Source organism: Ruditapes philippinarum, unplaced genomic scaffold (assembly GCF_026571515.1).
Source record: "Ruditapes philippinarum isolate M1 unplaced genomic scaffold, ASM2657151v2 ctg2441_1_1_1_1, whole genome shotgun sequence".
NCBI lineage: Eukaryota > Metazoa > Mollusca > Bivalvia > Venerida > Veneridae > Ruditapes > Ruditapes philippinarum.
Genome location: NW_026863907.1, coordinates 413,620 through 435,219, shown reverse-complemented (window position 1 = coordinate 435,219; position 21,600 = coordinate 413,620). Strand labels below are relative to the sequence as shown.

At 32.3% G+C, this 21,600-nt stretch overlaps 2 protein-coding genes across 3 annotated transcripts; one reads left to right on the top strand and one right to left on the bottom strand.

Moving 5' to 3' along the window:
* Positions 1-1,682: 1,682 nt before the first annotated feature.
* On the bottom strand, positions 1,683-5,925 carry LOC132723782 (MORN repeat-containing protein 4-like). The gene is made up of 4 exons (XM_060708567.1): positions 5,785-5,925; positions 4,963-5,139; positions 4,596-4,705; positions 1,683-3,758 (listed from the first exon to the last, which is right to left on the bottom strand). Exons 1-4 carry the CDS (start codon positions 5,856-5,858, stop codon positions 3,610-3,612), a joined length of 510 nt encoding a protein of 169 aa, XP_060564550.1. The 5' UTR covers positions 5,859-5,925; the 3' UTR covers positions 1,683-3,609.
* LOC132723780 (mushroom body large-type Kenyon cell-specific protein 1-like) lies at positions 5,866-20,900 on the top strand. Of its 2 annotated transcripts, XM_060708566.1 has the most exons (8): positions 5,866-5,994; positions 10,968-11,036; positions 12,339-12,418; positions 12,713-12,770; positions 13,159-13,339; positions 13,966-14,251; positions 15,089-16,442; positions 18,884-20,900. In XM_060708566.1, exons 1-8 carry the CDS (start codon positions 5,901-5,903, stop codon positions 18,886-18,888), a joined length of 2,127 nt encoding a protein of 708 aa, XP_060564549.1. In that variant the 5' UTR covers positions 5,866-5,900; the 3' UTR covers positions 18,889-20,900. The 2 variants fall into 2 exon arrangements, with proteins under 2 accessions (XP_060564549.1, XP_060564548.1); XM_060708565.1 differs by lacking the exon at positions 18,884-20,900 and having other exon boundaries at positions 15,089-18,860.
* Positions 20,901-21,600: the final 700 nt, after the last annotated feature.

The window sequence follows — 21,600 nt, the reverse complement described above, 5'->3', positions numbered from 1 at the left end:
TTGCATAAAATGTTTTATCAAAAGCATGGTACTGTTGTACGTGTGGCATGTTACAGTATATATGGGGCAAATCGGGGGGACATGAGGCATCTTGTATCTATATGCAGTGGCAATATAAGGCAATGCGATTCTTCACTGAAGCTGAAAAATATGTCTCTACCAAGATGTCCCGTGTGATATCGGCGCCATATGAAATAAATGCCATTCAAGGTGTTCGTCTGTGGAAAATAATAACAATTTCCTGTGATTATAGAATTATTTCGATTACCACACTTAAATGAGCCGTGTCACGACAAAACCAACATAATGGGTTTGCGACTAGCATGGATCCAGACCAGCCTGCGCATTCGCGCAGTCTGATCAGGATCCATGCTGTTCGCTGTCAGTTTCTCCACTTGTAATAGAGTTGATATGCGAACAGCATGGATCCTGATCAGACTGCGCGGATGCGCAGGCTGGTCTGGATCCATGCTGGTCGCAAACCCATTATGTTGGTTTTGTCATGACGCGGCTCAAATTATAAGAATCATGAATGATGTTGAAACAAATTGTACGCATACTAGTTTAATCTCTTTGTTAAGTTCCTAACACTAACACAAATCAAGCATGTACATTAATTTCTTTCATATATCCAGTGCTGAATAACATCTAGGATACATGTACATAAGAATGTTGACTAAACCAGGTAAAGGATGCCTTATACAGTCATAACTCTACTTTCTATGGAGCTAAATAGTCGGAATGTTGTTAAATATAGCTTTATTCTGCGTAAAAAAGTGTGATTATTATGACTCGACATTAAATGGAAATATCGTCTATCCATATTAGCTTTTTCACTGTGGGTAAACATACACTTTTTTGACACAGATTTCTAAGCATCATGGCTACACACGACAAGAAACATGCTCAATACGGATTGCATGTATCAAACTGCATTTCTGCTAAGAAGGGATTTCAGCTTCCACAAAATATTTTTCGATAAACATATAGCTAGTCTTCATTGTTGGACGCCCTATGACAAAAAAGGGTGTTTCAAATAGATTCTGACAAAATTATCAAAATCTATGGACAAGCCTTTGTCTGACGATACTGTATGACCTTTTTACTGTAAGACTTCTTGCGAGTTTATCAAATACAGTTCAACCTTTGCAGAGCAGCCCTCTAAATGTAGTGCACATCCCTATTTACACCGACAGTATTATTTATTTTCAAAAATAAGATTTCACAGTAAATTTAACCTCTGTAGAACAAACACCTCTTAACAACAACTAAAATATTGTTCTCTCAAAGGACGGTTATTCTACGAAAATTGTACTATAAATGTATTTTGTTTAAGGCCACTGAATTGTCAGTTCTATAAAATTCTATAAAGATAGATTTCTGACAAGAAGTTTTCAGCTTTCAATGGTCATGGCAGAGCTCTGCAATAAATAGATACAATCTTTAATTAGAACTATTTTGAACGGTGATCAGAAGGTAAGATGGCTTGCATTTTGCACTGTGCACAGTTTAAATTATCAAAGGATGATATTCTATAACAGAACTCAAGTTTTAAACCAGACATGAAAGACTATAAAGGACAAAGGGAGACAACTCTTAATCCTGTGGAATAAACCTTTCTTTTCCAGGTTATAAAAACAATGTTTGAATGTCAGGATGCAAAAAAACAATTTCAGTCACAATAAAAGTTCATAAAAATAGTTCTATTTTATATAAAAAGATACACATATCAATATTGTATATTAAAACAAATATTTATATTGTATGATGTAGAAACATGCATAATACATAATATAAACAAACAAAAACATGTTGATCATAAAAACACTTTAAGTAATGAAATATCAGCTTTTAAAGAGCTCAACGGGTCAGTAAAGCCTTGACACATTAAATTTGAAAATCTTACATTGATCAATAACTTACAGCACTTAAAACCAAAAAATTGAAGAAAAAAATCAAAATACAAACAATCAAATTGAAAATCAATTTAGTACATTCTTAGCCGATTTTGAATGAAAAGCTTTAAAATATTATTCTTTTTTTGTCATTTAAGCAAAAAAAATGATCACTGACATTCTGAAAAAAAAAACAAAGCGAAATATCAGAAATTTTGCTCAAAAGTTATTGGTACATGTACAAACAGACCTACATCAAATCATTATCTTATAAAAATCTTGAGAAAAAAAAAAGTCTATTCCCCTCCTGTCAAGAGCCTCAGTGGAGTTGCTTTAAGATACATTAAATAAAATGAAACCATTTCATCACCTGTGCAGTAATAGGTTAACTCCTTTAAAATTCAATAGGACTTAATCTGTTACTGCACTATTAAATGTGATGATTTGTCAAGATGCATATATAAATAAAGAAAGCAGCAGTGATGTCATTGAACATTATCTAACTGTATGATAACAAAAAATTCCATTCCAGATGTCTACCCTTAACCCTAATTTATGTAATGGATTTGCCCTGCTTTGAATTTGAATCAGTCCATTTCAAGTTTAAGGGATGTCAGTATCAAAATACAAAACTAAAAGTGGAGAGCCTGGTTAAAACTGCACGGATTGGCTTTATACTGGTGGCAAAAAAAATATACCTATCTAGATAATACAGTATACTGAGAATAAATGTTTAAAAAAAACAAATTTATCAAATAACAAAACATAATTTTATGCAAAGAGTTAATATCCAAAGAGTTCAAATTAATTCAATCAAAACAGAGAATAAACTAAACAAGTTGTTTTCATAAGAAGTTATATCATAATTTAAAGGTACACATATACAGACCAATATGAAATGGATCCAAACAAAATAAATGCTGTATTTTCCCTGCTGAATTATGAAAGTTTGAAATTAATGTGTGAAGTTTAAACCTGTCCCCTTTAGCAGTTTTGGAGGTACCAACTAGCATGCAAGAACTTAGTGTGACCCTAACACCTGGGTGAGAACAATAGCTCTCCCTATTCGAATATAGTTGAATTTTAAATACTTTTGCAGATCGTATTTTATCAAAAGAAAATTACAAAAATTCTCATGGGACAAAAAGTTTGCATGGGGACAAGTAGTGGTTGCCAACAAACCGCCTCTCACATATTGGAGTATTTTCATCAACATTCACTATTAAATTAATAGTATTAATCAAAGCTACTTTTTAAAAATTCTGGAAACCATGACTAATAGCCATCCTGTCATAATTGGAAATAGATTGCTGAATTTGACTATGAAGATGTAGACAAATCAACTTCAACTGATGTACAAATGCAACATAAAAAGACAAAGTGGGTGCCTTTTCTTTTGTAACATTCTTTCGCTGTAAAGAGGTCCATGTCCCCATATTCTTTTGTTATGGAATTATGTATCATGTTTTCTTTTGTTGTATTTGTTATCTATTAGATGGTCCCCTTTTACATGTAGTAGTCCATATTGCATAGATGACAGAAGAACTGAAGATTCCATTGTCGTATAAATTGCATAGAAAAAGACAACATAATAAGAGAAAGCACTTGATTGTCACACCTGGATTCCTTTTGTCCATCATCTAACAAAATGATATAATGCATACATTCAAAATGGCATGGTTATGTAGAGTTTTTAAGCTGTGCATTGTCATTTTTATGCTTTGAGATTTCTTGCGTTTTCGGCATTTTGTAATGCCGCCTGAATCACTTCAGGACATTTTTCCCGTTGCACCAATTTGTTTCCATTGAAATAGCCCTCGTTTCTAGGTAAACCATGTGAGCCATCTGAGAATGTTACTTGCCCTGAAATGTAAATGTATAGATATAAACAGTCCTATGAAACAAACAAAAGAATTTACATTCTTACCCCTTAGGTAAGTGACTGTGACTGATTATACTCATGCGACTAGTGCTGACAACATCAGGGGGAGGTTTATCTGTGCCATCTTATAGTGGTCTGCACTGTTCATTATTCAGTCAGTATAATAAAAATTAAAAATTATCTTTATTTTTTTCCTCAATTAAATGAATGGTTTTGTCCAGATTGAAAAATGGACAAGCTGACTTATACTTGAAGGCATCAACCATTAGAGGCATATAGCCAGAATGCCTAAATGTGCAGGCTGGCCTGGCTCTATACTTGTAGGCATCAACCATTACAGCATTTAGCCAGACTGCATATATGTGCAGACTGGCCTGGCTCAGACCTACACCAAATATCTTAAATGAACTTGCCCATCATTCAATCTGAATTACCATTCATCATTTTAGGGAAATTATCAAAATTATTTACAGACTGAATAGCAAAGGTTGCAAACCATTTTCAGCTGGCAAGGATTAGCTGGCTAACCATGGCTTGCAATGGTCGAATGGGCTAAATTTGCTGAACATTACTTATAAATCAGGTATGATAATGTACAGACAAGAAATATAGGGAGATAAGGCAACTTAACAAAGTGTGTCAGCAATTGACTTAAACTTTGGTTACTGTACAGCTTGTCTTAGTTCAGATGAGCTTAAATTATCATTATTTTAAAATTTACTTTGGTTATGTTTAATATGAAGACAATTACTACTCAACCACTGAGGCCATTATAAGTTTTTACAAACTATGTTATGTATGTATAAGTAAGCACATACCAAGTCCTGATATTTTTCCGTTCTGGTACTCTCCAATGTACTTCATGCCATCACAACGCATAAAAACACCCTTACCATGGAATTTACCTTGTTTAAATTCTCCTTCATACCTAAAATTTAAATGCATGATGTTAAAATTTCATTATAAAAAAGGCCATCCTTAGACGTAGATAAATAAGGGGGGGTAACATTTTATTCATTAATTGAGGAGGTCACATGTCAAAATATTTTTGTCGACGTTTACTTAAGGATTTGAGCGATTATCACAAAAAAATAATTTGATATTCAAAAGGAGATCAACATACTATTCAAATCTCTGGGGGTCATAATCGCCCTCCCTCCCCCCTCTAGATTTGATTATAATTACCTTGAGTTGTCACTGAACACCATCACTCCAAGACCTTCACAAAGTCCAGCTTTGAACATGCCATAATAGTTAGAGCCATCAGTTAATCTCAAAACCCCATAGCCTTCTCTCTGGCCTTCTTCACTCCATTCACCTTTATACTGACCACCATCAGGGTATTGATAGGTGCCCTTCATTCTAAAAAGTAAAAAGAGAAAGAAATCTGAAAGGGTATGCCTCCAGAGCATGGTCTGCTATGATATGCATTTATTCTATTTAGTCATCCAGTGCTACCATGATTTCATGTACAACCAGACATAAAAAAATATGACGTACATGCTGAACTACAAAAGAGTATGTTATATACAAGTGAAGCTGGCCCTTGATCAGGCACTAACCTGAAATACATTTCTAAAAATATTTTTTCATTAAAATCATATACAGACTATTTAAATACTAAAAGAGTGTCAAAATCTTTTGCCAGATGGCTTTAATCGGTTTTATTTAAACTGTGAACGTAACTAACAAAAATATAAAAACAGTGAAAAAAAACCAACAAAGAATTACTGTAGGCTCATGCCGTAGTACATAAATTATTGTATATAATAAAGAGAGATAGGGGGTGTATTCCAGGAGATTGCGAATTAATTAACTTAAAAGAAAAATCCATATTTGGTCTTTTTATCTGTCGGACAGTTATTTGTTGTTAAAATATTTAGCTCTGGATAAGGGGTAAAGAATAAAACCTGATAGAAAAAGATGTACACAGATATATATCTTACACTGACAAAATTGACGACTGCCCAAAATATAATAAGAGCGATAAAACAAAGTTTTACACACCTTAATTGTTCGTCTACTTTCAGTTCCTGGTTTGACACCTGGATGTGACAAACGTCATGAAAGTATGAGCACATGATCTAGTGACGTAGCGGGAAACGCTGTCGCTGAGTGTCAACATGGTTGATTGCGGAAACTTACGATGTTTTCAAGAAAGAAGATTAATTAAAAAAGAATTAATGTCATGGAGTAAAAAGATTCCAATTGCTGTTGGTAAGATTGTTTACACTGTCGTACAAACAGTTTTAATGATTTTCTGTTGTTGTTTGGTAAAGTTATTTTGTCAACTTTTTCTCGATTCATTGTCAAAACCCAAATTTTCGGCTTTTTGTGTAGACCAAAAGTTTAACAGATTTTGTTCAATATTATCTTTGTTTAATTGTTTATTCGTCAAGAAATTAACTTTTCTTGAGAAATTTTCATCGAGAAATGTTATCTAGAACAATGATTTACCTTTTGTTAATGTAAATTAAAGGTATTAATTGACACACCTTGTTCTTTTTACACTGAGATGTTGATTATTATTGATCGGCTACATCTCCGAAATTCAGCTTCTCAAGCGAGCGCTCCCATTGGCTGATTGCTTGGTGACATGTTCCTTACAGCGACATATTCACCAAATTTGGGTCAATTTACCGATAGTTGTCTGTGCTTTGTTCACTGGTAAACGCAAATTTGGTTTTATAGATACATGTAGTTGGAAATATTGAGAATTTTTTTTATCAAATTGTCCTCACCTTTATTATTGATTTTTGTAGAATCAATAGTTTACAAAGCATCTGTGTTTTGGGTGAATGGATAATAACATAATGAGATTGTAGCTGTATATAATTATGGTGCATATTTAAAGTGACTCATCATTCTTTAGAGAAAATTCAATACCAAATCATTTACATCTATAAATTTGATTAAAAAGATAACTATGTTATTTTTTTTTTCAGATAAATTTATCAATAACCTAGAGCGATGAAAAATATAGATAAATTTTATAGTATTTAAGTTTTAATGCACATAGATGAATTTTATGATATTAGATTTTATTTCACCTTCTATATAATTATATAATAATAATATACATCTGTTACATGAAAACACTATAATAATGTACAATGGTTTTAAAAAAAATGAGGCAGTTAGAATAAAAATCATTAATTTATCCATGATGTTAATTTCCTAAATTTTGATGATGGGGAAATAAAAGTTTAATAGAAGTATAGGTATTGTCCTTATAACCAGTATTAAACCTTAAGTGACTATAAAAATTCTACAGTTTATTGGTTTTCCATTTTCCTTTCAAAAAAGTATAAAGTTGTCCCTAATTCTGAAAAATAATCGTAAATCTCCTCCAACAGTCAATTTTTGTTCTGTAGTTACACTCCCTTGTAAAAAGCCTCAGGTTCAGAGGTTGTTTTGAAAACTCAGAAAAAAAAAATCACAACAAATTCAAAGCATAACTAATCTATTAATTACACAAAATTAGCCAGTTTAGTATAACAGTTCACTGTAACCACATGTATTTTCTAGGACAATATGATGTTGTTGTATGATTTACCTATCAATATTTCTTCTAAATCTAATCATGAATTTAAAGTTGTAACATTTTAATTGCATATAGATGTTTATTAAAAAGTAAAAGCTGGTATATTCTGCTGCAGCATAAATCATTGTTTCAGTTACTTTTATGCAACATATTAAAACTTTGTACATTATTATTAGTTGAGGGGAATATCTTATAGATCTATATACATGTATCATGTTAGTAATAATTAATGGGAATTAATAATATTGAAAGTCTTTTCAATCAAGAAACTGATGCATGTTAGTCATATATCTTCTAAAATAAAATGAAATGATTCTTTCAATTTAATATACAATTGAATTTAATATTTAAGTTATTGTAACTATATGTTCAGTGTTGTATAATGCTTCCTATTCAAAAAGCAAATATTCCAGCTTAAATGAGAAAACAAAATGTCTCAAAACTTTTATGATAAATCAACATTAAACTGAATCATAATGGAAGCAAAATAGATAAATTAAGAATCTCAAAGCCAAATGGTGACCCAACCATTACAAAATGTTAAATGTTCAGATTCACCTTAGTAGTCCAACCAATTGTATTGCGCAATGAGATATGGTGCTATTTTGTGTCTTGGCAATATCTCGCCTCTACATAAAAGTGAGATTCTGACCCGGAACAAAAATATCTCAGAATCTAGCTTTGGCACGTCAATATATCTTGACTAAGTTTCACCCAACCTTATTAATATGAAAGGCAGTGTTAAATGCAAGCAACCTTCACTATTCACTAACTTAACACTGACATAGGCAAAATAATAAATAAGTGCCTATTTGTGATTTTGCCACCAGGCTTAGGTGCCTTTAACTATAGTCTGGTTTAGCAGGCTGGGTTTAGGGTGTGTAACCTAGCATTGTGATTCCTGAATATGCCGATTACTACACTTGCCTATTGCCAATAAAATCAATGATTTTATAGCTTCTTTATACCTTGGTAACATTATCTTTATTTTATAATAGCTGCCCAAATTTACAGGAAGTCTTTTGGGATTTGATTTTTTTTTTTCAGAATTATAGCCCTTTGTTTTTTTTTCATGATCTGGGTAATAATGCCAAGTCACTCATGTTATGTTCAATTTCCAACAAGCATTAAGAATTATGGCATTTTTACATAGGAATTTACACATGTTGCATAGAAAATTACAAATTTTAGGTCCTAAAAACTGTTATTATTTTAATTGGGATCATTTTCCTGTTGTAGGGACATTGTCCACAAGAAAACAATTATTTCTATCAAACATGACATTATAGCTATAGACAATATCTGCCAGTGTGAGTGTTTTTTCTGCTTATATAACAGAATCCGATAAAAGGCCTCTTCCCAATTGAATTTTTCTTTAATGCAGTTTTAATAATTTTTCCCAAAATCAAGTGGCATTAATAATGGCCTCTTCCCAATTAAGTGAGAAAAATCTCTGCTGCCTTAGAAATACATTGTGTAACTATTTACATTAGTATTTATATTTTAAATGGTGTCCTGAAATGTGGTTCTTAGGTTGTCTTAGCTGGGTATTTTCCAGTCAATACTGGTTTGGGAGATAAACTCGGCTGAAAATCAGTGTTTTGGGGGCATATTTCATTTATTTGTTTACGTATTCTGATGAATCTTGCACCATAATAAACTTCAGCTCTTCGATTTTCCGTATCACCGTAAAAGTTATATTTAGAAACATAACGGGTAATTTTGAGAGGCCCTGGAAGAGGCACGTAAAAAGGATATTTTTAATGCACGCGAGTAGATAATTCCACTCTTTGTTTTTCTTCTTAAATGAGTAAGTTAAAACGTAATAACATGTTTAGACATTTTATTATTTCTTTGCTGTTCATCTATGTCAAATAAAAAATATTTATGTTACCAAAATTGTTGAGCATTACGTTGGTATAATGAATATCTATGATAACACGATATTTATATGCAACATACTATGTAACATACATTTGTATTAATCTTTTTTACGTAAAAACACATGCATTATCATTTGTTAACGTATAACGAAATATGCAGTTAAAGAATTAGTGATTCAAATTTATTTTTGCTTAGCTTAACAGGGTGAAGAAGAAATTAATTTAGTGGTATTCAACCTACACATTATCATATAAAAGGAGCATTTAACATCAGTCCTTCAATCCATTCCACTTAAAGATTACAATTGTGTAATCAGTCTTTTGTCTGAGTTAACAAGACAAAAGTGAGTCTGAATTTCATCTACAAAATGTATACGTAAACGTCCTCTGCTTTACCGGTAGTCGGTCAATATATAAAAATACCCCTGTGCGAGCCTCAAAATGAGCATCTGCTGCACATGCGCACAACAATGGGATTCCCGTACTTTTGATAGGCATATTTGCAAACAAACAGGTAAAAGTCTGCACATGTTATTTTTTAAATATCTTACCAAACTTGACAAAATGTCCAGATATTGTCGAATTCCAGCGATAGTATGAGATGGTGAGCTTGATTAGATTAAAAATTCCGATAACTCGATTTAATTGTAAAAAGCCGAGTTTATCAACCAGCCGAAGTTATCTCCCCAACCAGTATGTATACACAGTGTATATCCAGTAAAGCAGGAAGCTGGAACTGTGCAAAAGTAACACAGAATTGTGCAATTCTTTGGCCAAAACGAGCACCATGGAAAGTACCTAAATGAACCAATATTTTCAATTGTACATCAAATTGAAAGAAATAAATTAGAGCAGCAGTTGCTGAGACATTATATTTTAAACCTCATCAAAAATATTTCCATGAAAGTGTTTATTTTTCAAGATCATTTGTGACAATGACGATCTGGCTAGGGTATTTAATGCGACTTTTATGTTTTATCGACATCTTTAGATACAAAAAAAAGTATTTACATAATGGTGTCTGATATTCAGTGTATCTGAGACATTTGCCAATCTGCTGATAAATGTTGAATTACACTAAAATAAGCAGGTAAATGTGACTGAGACTATAAGTGTTTATAAGTAAGACATTGGTCTGGAGTGGCACAATGCAGTATTGTTTTAAATTATTTACAGCTCATTTACAAGTCTGAGTGATTAATTATGGTTACCCTATTTACCAGTAAACTTGTTATGATATATTTATTTGAAATAGTGCAATCCTTTTGCAAAAAAAAAAAATCAGACACAAAGTAATAGAAAGAGCACCGAAACACGAGGCTATCTGATTAGTACGAGGGGGCGTAGCCCCCGAGTATAAATCAGATTGCCGAGTGTTTTGGTGTTCTTTCTCTTTTGTATCATAGTCAAACATAAAAACACGTTCCCTGTTGTCACAATTTTAAACCCCGGGAAAAAGTAACCAATGATCGAGCATCTGAATATGATATTTCTGCCGCTTTCCCTTTCTCTGCCGTCACAATATGTAAACCCCAGCAAAAATGAGCCAATCAACGGGCATGATCTGGAGTGCGGGTAACTGATACCCGCACTCCAGTTAACGCACTGTGCATGTATATGTATACGATTTAACTCTGACACTTTTTCAACAGAAAGGTCCCCAAACTATGATACAAGAATGATAGTTATAGTTGTTGATGATTATGTACATGTACATTGTTATTGCTCCTGTAATTGATATACATGTGTAATTCTATTTTCAGGATTAGAGACTATTGCTGAGCATGTCGGGAGCAGAAGAAAAGTTAGGAAGCTTTTTGAGCCATTCAACTGTAAGTAACATTGAATGCTCTTTGTTTATTATTTTGACTGTACTTTTTCACCACATACCTTATTGTTCTAATTAACTGATATCTTATAAAATAATACAGACTGAATTTAGCAATTTAGCTCACTAGCCAACTTTTAATAATTATTCTTGACTTTACATTCCACTTCAAAATTTATCAACATTTTTGGGCTTGTATAAACCTCAATTGGGGCTAGTGGATATTGCCAACCACTACCCCAAATGGCTCCAGATTCTTGGACTGATTCTGATTACATGTATACATGTCTTAGTTTGAATAGTTTTTAACTTTTTATAAATAAGTTAAAAACAGTGTTTAATGTAAGGTCACATTCATTTGGTACCAGAAACTAACTGGTTCTATCTTTTTTAGCAAAGATGTCCCTGTGAATTAATATAATTATGCTAGTTTGCAACCAATCTGACATGTCTGGCTAAAGTTCAGATCTTCTTATGTTTACATGTACAGGTAGATCTGATTCTCAGTAACTCATTTTCGCCTTCTAGCCCATCTGGTTTTTCCAATTAGGCTATTTTAAGCAAACCAATCAAATCATCCATGACATAGATGGCTCATGCATTTTGAAATACTTCACAAATGGTGAAGTCAATGGTGAAGTATAAAAAGTAATTAATTGAAATTGCCTTAGAAAAAAAAAATTTTAATGCATGCATGTACATGTATTTCAATTTTTTTTTCTGCTAACCAAAGATTCTATTATTTTTGGTGTTTAAGCATTGATTTAAGATCATTTTTCTAAAACAGGTGGTTGTCGCCATTATTGTTCACCAGTAATACATGTACATTTATCTTGAAATTATGAATATCATGCATAGGTTTATGGTTTTCTAACTGTTAAAAATACAAAAACTGATCCACATTCAAACATGCGAAGATGAGCACTGATTGGTTGATATATAGGTCACAAGAGGGTTGCCATGTATTGGTCATCATCAGATCCTTAAGCATAGCATTATTTAAGAGCTGATGATAATCAGTTTGTTTTGCAATGACATGCAAAAAGGTTAAGAGCAGTGTAAGAAATTCGAATTTGAATCCACTAGGCTGGTCAGACTACCAGATTGGAATATTCACTAGCATGAAAGACATTTCACTAGCACGATTCATTTTTTCAAAACAGTTGTTTATATTGCCTCTGAAAATACAGTAGCCTGCTCAGCGTTGGTAGCCCGAGGAGAAATTCAGTAGTCAGGGTCTATCAGACTACTGCTAATTTCAAACACTCTAAGACATGTATAAACAATGAATATTTGTCATCTGTAGGTTTGGAACCAGCAGAGCCTCATGACTGGGAACCAGAGGAAAACTGTTTCTATTGTGCAGACAGGATTCAACTTTTGTTTGTGAGTAAATTTGTATTGTAATAGACAGTTGTACTTTCCTTTCAAGTGTATAAAGCTATATATCTTCTGCCTGTAGTTTACAAATTATTGTTTTTAATTTTGAAACAGAATTATTCCAAAAACCTGTATTAAACAAATGTGTTTATTTCCTTGAGCAAAATTATATTATGACAAAATATATTCACAAAAATATTCCATGATACATGTACTTGTAATTATGGAATATTTCAGTAAATAAAATGTCATTTCCCACAAGCAATTTGAATGTTATATGTCATTATTTGTTTATTTCAGGATGCCATAGAGAAAACCCAGTCCAAAGATGGTGGTAAAATTTTAAAAGATCATCCAAGTAAGATTTTATTACAGTTTTGGATTGTATGATTAATTGTCAAATGTACTCAACAAATTTCAAAATTTGCAATGGTACATGAAACAGTAATAAATACATGTATATACACAGTGTCAACAGAAGGTAGCATCATTGCAGGGATAGAAATGAAAGATTTGGGTTTTTTTGTCAGTCCATGTCTATAGCATTTCAGTTATAGCAATTAATATAGAAATAGTAATAATCAAATGACTTACAGGTAAGGCTGAAAAGCAGCACACTTCCAGAAGGTAACAAAAAACAATCTACAGATATACAGTACTTATATTTCAAAACCTCTCTTAATATGAATAAAGTATCTGAATGAAATCAAAATATAATCTATAAATCTAATTGTTTCTTTCAATAGGTTTGCGGCATCTAGGAGACGTTCTGCCATTCTTGCCTCAGTTTTATACAAGTGATTATGGCAGAGAAATTCTCAGTGATATAAAAACAGCCGTGAATGAACCCGAGCCACAGCCTCCTGCGCAAGAACAGCCACAAAAGCTCAACATAGAACTAAAAGTTCCGAGTGTTGCTGCAGGAAGGTAAATCTTGTAAACTTGATTTTTTTTTAATTTGCAGAGTTACTTTAGGGTTTTCATTCTAACAGATTGGCGATCCATATCATCAGTTGAAATGCTGTTAAATCAGTTATATTTTCAGCATGTAGATTAGAATAACCCCCATATCAGCTGTTTTTGTTGGCACATCTGTTGCCTCAGATAAAAATGAAATCCCTGTTACATATTTTGCAGGATATTTGTAAGTTTGTCTACAAGTATTTTGTCCTTACTCTCACAAAAGGTTTATCAATTTCAAAAATCGAATAATCAAGACTTTAACAAAGTCACAATGTAAACAAACAAAAGGAGACTTTGTATACTCTTAACTTTCTGAAAAAAAAACAATTTTGAAAAATATAATCAAGTTTTTTTGTTTGGTTTTTTTTAAATCATACTAAAAACAATACGTGTTTGCTACCATGAGTTAGTTATGTAGATGGTTTAAGTTTGCTGGTTTGAGTAATGCAGATTGTTTATCTCTGCAAGTATAAATTGTCTTAGTGCTTGCATAAGTGATATTGATTGTTAACTTCTGCTAGCAAACATTGTTTAAGTCTGTAAGCATTAAGTGATGATGATTGTTAAAGTTCATAACATATGTATTATAGCAAACAGAAGAAAGACACAAGTACATCAAGTACTGGCAAGAAAGGTTACTCTGACGATGACCTGTGTGCTGCAGTATCGGAGATACGTAATGGTAAACTTGGTACCCGCAGAGCCTCTTCACTTTATGGCATCCCACGCTCAACATTACGCAACAAAATTTTCAAGATGGATACAATTGAAAGCAACGTGCAGTTAACAGAAGAAGATGTTTCTTCTAGCAATGAAGCCTTGTTGCCTAAAAAACAACAACCTCAAGTACTGAATACTCATGATAATCCATTATTGGTATGTTATGTAGTTATTTACATTAATTATTCTTAGAAGAATGCCCATAATGCCAAAATTTGACAAGTTTGCCATGTGCTTGTCTTGGTTTATACAAATTTATTTTAGTTTGATTGTGTTGGAAGCTATAAGCTTATTGAAACACTGTGCTTGTCTTGAAGTCAGAGTGTTGAAGCACTTTCTGTGTAAATTACTTTCTTTGTTTGTGTCACAATATTATATTATCTTCTAAATATATTTTAAAAATTTTCATGAAAATTAGCATGAATCTGGAAGTGTGCTGCTTTAAGTAAGAATGAAGTTATTGATGGAATATCAGCTTTTTTCTTCCAATATATCTGTAGATATTATAAAAAGTTTATTTTGAATAATAATGTTGTCTGTTTATATAAGTGAGTCAGGTCAGGAATGTTAAATTGCTTTTATAGTTCATTGGCCAAATGTAGTATAAGCAGCCTTGGTCGAGTGGGTCAGGTTGTTGACTCCAAACCACTAGCCCCTCACTGCTGTGGTTCAAATCCCACCAGGACCTTTGCATTTTTTCATTTGAGGAATTTTGCTAGGAAACAGAACGCCTGTAGTTACACTTAGGTGCTTCCTCAAGCATGAAATAATGCACTGAAAGGTTCCTGAGGTCTTCTTCCACTGGTAAAGCTTGAAAGTCACCATTTGACCATTGCAGTAACATGTGTAGTGTGACTTAAAACTCAACAACATCCAAGTGTGGTTAATATGTATTGTTGATGTGATAGTTTTAATTCTAAATCTTATGTTTTACTTATAAGATAAAAAGCAGTTTCATAATAGTTCATGTTTTTTTGTCTTTGTATACTTCAGTTAACAGACTTACTGCAGCTGTCAACTCTCCAGTACCTTGCCCCTATAGCCATTCCATACATCATCAAACCAGAAATGTTCATTCTTCCTCATACACATGAGCTTGAGTGGGAGAAGAAGCTTCAGACTGTACGACATAAGCATAACCTTAGTAAAGCGTCCATGAATCATTACAAAGTGAAAGCACTCACACATCATAAATTAAAGCCTTTTCAATATGAACTGATTAAAAAGCTCACTCAGGAAAGACTTGAACTAGAGAGAAGTTCGTATAAGAATAAGTCATGTGAGGAAATGTTAAGTCTGCACGACTCTCTATCTCATTCACATGCATCTCTGTTGAAATCTCTGGAATACGCCTCATCGCCTCCCATAAAGAAAATAAAGAGAGAAGTTCCCTCAGATCAATTGTTAGACACCAATGCCTTGATGCAGTCGGCACTGTACAAGGCTCTAAACGTGAATCCATTTCCAACGGTCAGAAACACAAGAGAGTCCAGTTCGCCTGATTCTGATATAGTTGTACCAGAGTTTATCAAAAAGTCAGCAAGAACAGAAAAAAGTGCCGCTACTTCTGAAGAACTGGACAAAAAAGCGTTTGAAAGTTTGTTCAAGTATGAAAACACGAGAATTGGTGATACTCTGAAAGATATCATTGTGAAGACAATATCTGAAAAAGTGAAATGTAAACTAGAATCAACAGATTTCTCTGGACTTGTTGGGTCCAACTCGAACATCGAGAACCAGAAAGCAAAGGATACTATTTTGTCAGCCTTTTCCGCTCCTGATGAATCTAGTCCTGCCAAGAAGGCGAAGAAAGAAACAAATACATTGTCTTATTCAAAGTTGACTGGAAACAATTCCTCATCTGCTAATAGTTCTCAGACAAAGAAAACTCGTCCAAAAAGGGGCCAATACAGAAAGTATAATAGCCAACTTCTAACTGAGGCCGTTAAAGCCGTCCAGCGAGGTGAAATGAGTGTGCATCGTGCTGGCAGTTATTACGGTGTGCCTCATTCCACATTAGAGTATAAAGTGAAGGAACGGCACTTACTGAGACAGAAAAAGATCAAAGAGCAGCAGGAGTTGAAACTTAAACAAGAAGAAGAAGCCGCAGCCTCAAAGAAAGCAAAGTGTACAGAGGATAAGACTCTTGAGAAAGTTAGCAAGAAGACTGCAGACATGCCCGTGTCTTCATCTTCAAAATTAAATGAAGGAGGAGCATCATGGGTTCCTCCATTTTCTGCTCCAGTGCAGTACGACAGTTCGGCTGCGCTAGGGTTGTTCGGATCTGGATTTTCATTGAATACGCCTGCTTCCGAGCTGTTACGTAAACTGCAGCATAAAGTTCAGAGTAAGTCAGACTCTGGAGATGAGTCTTCTGCTAGTACCTCAGAATATCCGTCTGCATCAGAGGGATATATTTATATCAATTAAAATACTGACTGCAGCTTTACATCTTTGCTTTTAACATATCCTTATTTGACTTAAAGGAACTCCACTGATGTTTTATTGACAAGAAGGAATTGAAAATACTTCTATCGAGATTTGTGTACGATTTGGTACATGTTGGTCAGGAAAAATAACTTGTGTTCAAAATTTCAAATTATTTGCTCTCTCACTTTTTGTCCAGAATGATCATTTAAATTGTGCAAAATCACTCAAAAATAAAAAAAGCATTTAAATGCTTTTAACTCTAAATGAGCTAAGCAATAATTATTGATTTTCAATTTAATTTGGAGTATGTTTATTTATCTCCTTTGCATAATTTTCATTTTAAGTAGTTAGTACCCCAGTTGATGTAAGTAAAAATTTCAGATTTTATGTTTTTAAGCATTTAGACCTCAGTGGAGCTCCTTTAAGAAAATTCAGGAGATGCATTTGTACTTTGTTCATTCAGATATAGGCTTTATAGAATTCATTAAGTGTTTGACAGTCATGAAATAATGAAATGACTTTGTTAGATGTTAAACATCTCTTATACTTCCATAATTCTTTTAAAGAATCACATCCCCCTGAACAATGGCAATTCCTTACTGCTTTCTTTATAAATGCAATCAGGATTTTTTTTCATTTAAAAAATGGCCAATCAGATTGTAAGATCCTTAGATTTTATAAAAGTGTTTGGGGTTTGTACAAACATGTCTTCAAAAGCATTATCATGAAAGGTTTTCTGTTTTAGTTTCAAAAGGAAAATTATTAAAATTATTTTCTACAATATTGATATAAAATATCTGACCATTGTATTTTCATAGTAATTTACTATTTCGTTGATTTTTTTTTTCAAATTCTTTTTATGCAACACGTATATATACAAGAATATAGCCACCATACAAATTGTAACAATTTTGTTATAAAAAACTTGAATGGTCCATACAAATAAAATTTGAAATGCTCATCAAAAATAAAACATTTGATCTCAAAAGAAGGTGCATACCATATATTCTCCAATAAATGCCCCTCGTCTTATTAACACTCAACCTTTTTTGTTTCTTTTTTTACATAAAAAAAGAAAATTGAGTTACTTAGATGATAGTAGTTTGTTACAAATCTAAGAAAATTAGCATGAATTTTAATAAAACTGGTACTTCCAGTATATATAATCAGATGAAAAAGAAACAAAACAATGATTTTCATTTTGACAATTTTTGTACCTTAATTGCCCCCTTTTTGAAAAAAGAAATGCCCCTTGTTTATTAGAGAAAATGGGGTAGTTATAAGAAAAAAACTTTAATGATTTTAGGATTAAGCTTTTTAAAAAAAACAACACAAAAACAAGTATTTGTCAAACAATACAATTCATTTATAAAGTACAGTTTTGTAAAGGGTAGGAAAAGTTCTTATCATCCATATAATTATTATAAAACTATTTTCAGAGACATATTTTAATTAACAAGGTCATACATTAAAGTCGTACAGTTAAATTCTACCTTGATTTTAAGTTGCTCATCATAGAAATATTGTCAAAACAGTTGCCTTAGAATGATAAACATTGATATCTAAAATTCAGTAAAACTGTTTCTTATATGTACCTGGAGTGTGGTATTGTTTGTACTTGATGAATTTATCAGTAGAGTTTTCTTAATTTGGAAGTAATCTTTTGTAGACAAATTGTGTATCAGTGCCTTCTTTAAGCTTACTAAAGGCTTACTTCATAAAATGCTTCAACTTTATATGATAGCTGTTAAAAATTGCATGTTTTTAGTCCCATTTTAGGTAGTGGTGTTTTCCAATCTGCAATCATAACCCTGTTAGGAGTTCTTTTTATGATGGAATTTTTTTTCAATGTAACTAAACTATTCAATTGTATAATAGGGTAATTATGAGGATATCTCGATCTGGGACTTGTATTTGGTTTGAGTGGATTTTACATTATGAGGCACAGAGGCCCACTGTGTAATCTGGACTAGTAAAATCTATTAGAGCCAAATACAAGTAATAAATCTAGATAATAAATTTTATACTCTTATTATGATATTTTTTTTTCTATTCCTCCTTGAATTAAAACATTTCCATGTTGACTATATTTAAATTGACATTTTCAATCTTTCCAATTTGAACAAAAGCATTCATAATTTTTAGGGGATTTTTTTTTTTAATAACTACTGACTGAATAGCAAACTATGCAGACCATGATCAGGCGGCATAGAAGTTGCAGCTTATCTGGTCTGCACTGGTTGCGTGGGTAGATTCTGTTGCTGCCGGCAGGTTGAAAGTTTAGTAGATATTTTATTTTTTGTTCTAAAGTTAATATTGTTTTAGTTTTAAGGTGTTTTTTTCTCTCCATTTTTTTAGGTTAAAGTTTCTGACAGACATATATCAGATACAGTGTGTCACATTTCTTTTGTTGGATAGAGCATGTTGATGTTATGCATCATTAGAATCATCATCATCATCAGTAGACCTGACCAGTAGTAATCATCATCATCATCGTCATCATCACTATCATCAGTATTTGGATGAAAAAATAGTCATCAGTTCTGGAACTTACATTATCATCATTGTAGACCTGATCAATCATCCACATCATCATCATCATCATGAACAGTATGGTAATGGTAAGAAAAAAGGAAAACCTATTATCACAGTATGACTGTAACATATATAATTGATAATACAAACCCTATAACAAGTAAAGAAACTGATAGCGAACAGCATGGATCCTGATCAGACTGCGCGGATGCGCAGGCTGGTCTGGATCCATGCTGGTCGCAAACCCATTATGTTGGTTTTGTCGTGACGCAGCTCAAATTATGTTGTGAAAATTTACTGTAGGAAAAACAAAAAAATACTATTGAATTGTTGTAAAGAGGTGATTGCTCTACAGAGGTTGAATTAATTTTCAAGTTTAACTTTACGAAATTAGAAATATTGTTGTTAATACGTTGAGTTTAATTTGAGGTTTAACTTTACGAAAAGAAAAAAAATGATACTGTTGTTGTAAAGAGGTGGTTGCTGTACAGGGGGGCTGCTCTGCAAAGGTTGTTCCGTTTAACTTAAATGAAGTCAGCATATTAATTATTAAGATGAAAATATTTGTTACAGTCAATATCAAAATATGTTGTCAAGATTTTCATCATTGGAATAAAAAAAAAAGAACATCATTTATCCAATAAAGGAATCATTTATAAGTTCAAATAGAATGTCTCAGATAACATTCCAAACTAGCTGGCTCACTTACGGACTGACTAAAATACCATTATACAAACAAATGATTAATCTTCTACACAATTGGAATTGAACAATCAAAGTTCAATATTACAAGAGTGGTATTTTTTAAAAAAATACTTTTTCCCCTCAAGAATTGGACCATAAAGCCTTACCATGCTAAATATTTTAAATGAACTTGTTGATATTCTGAGCTGGACATAACTATTTATTCTTTTAAATAAGTTTTGTCTGAAAAGTGAACAGTCCAGAAATGAACATAAAGTTAACATTATTCATTTTGTCAGTGTGGTTTTGTGGTAGATTTGTTTTACCACTACACTCTTTGAATATTAATAACACTGCAAGTATTCAAATTTCAATCATCATTATCTTGTAGTCATCATCATAATCATCATCGCCATGCTGATATTCATCATTCTTGGATCTTTTTGTCAATACACAGTCAATTGATAAATTTTGCATAATACGTTAATTTTAATTTTTTTTTGTTCATTTTTTTTTGTTCATTTGCTATGACATTTATAACTGATTTAAATTAACATTAATAAGAAGATGTTTTATTTCAACTAATTGTTACATCTGTATGCCTAAGAGGGTTTAGTGTTTTTACCTCTTTTCTGAAATCTGTACTGAACTTTTGAATATTGCACATTATGCATAAGAGGGTTAATGTTTTTACCACTCTTCTGAAATCTGTACTGAACTTTTGAATACATAAGAGGGTTAATGTTTTTACCACTCTTCTGAAATCTGTACTGAACTTTTGAATACTGCACATGCATAAGAGGGCTAATGTTTTTACCACTCTTTTGAAATCTGTACTAAACTTTTGAATATTGTACATTATAAAAAAGAAGCTCTCTCTTTGATTACTTTATAGAACTACATTTTGATAGTGTTTTAACAGTTATAAAGACAATGTGTTCTGATACATAATTTATTATAATGGCTTGTTTTATAGCCCCGTTTGTGTATTTATGTAATGACTTAATGTTGTTATTTTGATTGATGTATTTTTCTAATGATAGATATGTGTGAATATTTATCACAGTACAATACTTAGTAACATTTTAGAGGCAGGTAATGAAAGATGATCAGTTATATCAATGTTATACTGTGAATTCACTTAATTTCGCGGGCGTGAACATATTCGTGGTTTTCTCACAAAGGACATTTTGATGGTTTCTTAAGTTAGTGGATTGTCTTAAATTTTATGCAAAAAAAAAGTAAAATGCAAAAATTATTTAATGCAAAGTAATCTTACAGCAGATGAAAGTAAATTTTGTTTGATCTTAAATTAATGGTTTGACCTATCCACGAAAACCACGAAAATTAGTGCCTGACAATTAATACTGATTTTTCAGTAACCTGTAAAGGTCAAGATGAACCAGATGGTAAACATATTGTCACTTTCCTAGTCATTAAATCAAAGAAATTGTTTTGATTTACAGAATCATTGTTGATTTATATCTGTATATAACATGCTGTCCGTGTGATTTATGTCTTATAAAATAATTGTCAGCTGATTTATAGGGTAAATTTTAATTTTGTGTTCAGTAACTATATTTGTAGAATATCTAGTCATTGCCCAATTTGACTTCAAAGTGTTATAAGTTATTTGTCTTGGAATTTTTTGAACAGATATTGACATCTGTTATGGAATTTCAAGCCTTAAGAAGGAAAATTTATCAATAAACAGATTTCTTTTCATAAAGTTTTGAGAGGTCTTTGACCAAACTGAAATATTCTTCCAGGGCCCTATCACTTTAGGTGCAGGTCAATTAAATACATTGTACTTGGTCAGATAAAAGTTACATATAAACACTTCTACTTAGTTGGGT

Coding starts and splice junctions, on each gene's coding strand:
- LOC132723782 (XM_060708567.1), bottom strand. CDS start 5,858: ATGTGCTCATACTTTCATGACGTTTGTCACATCCAGGTGTCAAACCAG. Junction 4,706..4,962: donor GTGTTCAGTGACAACTCAAG/GTAATTATAATC, acceptor TTTAAATTTTAG/GTATGAAGGAGAATTTAAAC. Junction 3,759..4,595: donor CGGAAAAATATCAGGACTTG/GTATGTGCTTAC, acceptor TTTACATTTCAG/GGCAAGTAACATTCTCAGAT.
- LOC132723780 (XM_060708565.1), top strand. CDS start 5,901: ATGGTTGATTGCGGAAACTTACGATGTTTTCAAGAAAGAAGATTAATT. Junction 11,037..12,338: donor GCTTTTTGAGCCATTCAACT/GTAAGTAACATT, acceptor TGTCATCTGTAG/GTTTGGAACCAGCAGAGCCT. Junction 13,340..13,965: donor CCGAGTGTTGCTGCAGGAAG/GTAAATCTTGTA, acceptor TATGTATTATAG/CAAACAGAAGAAAGACACAA.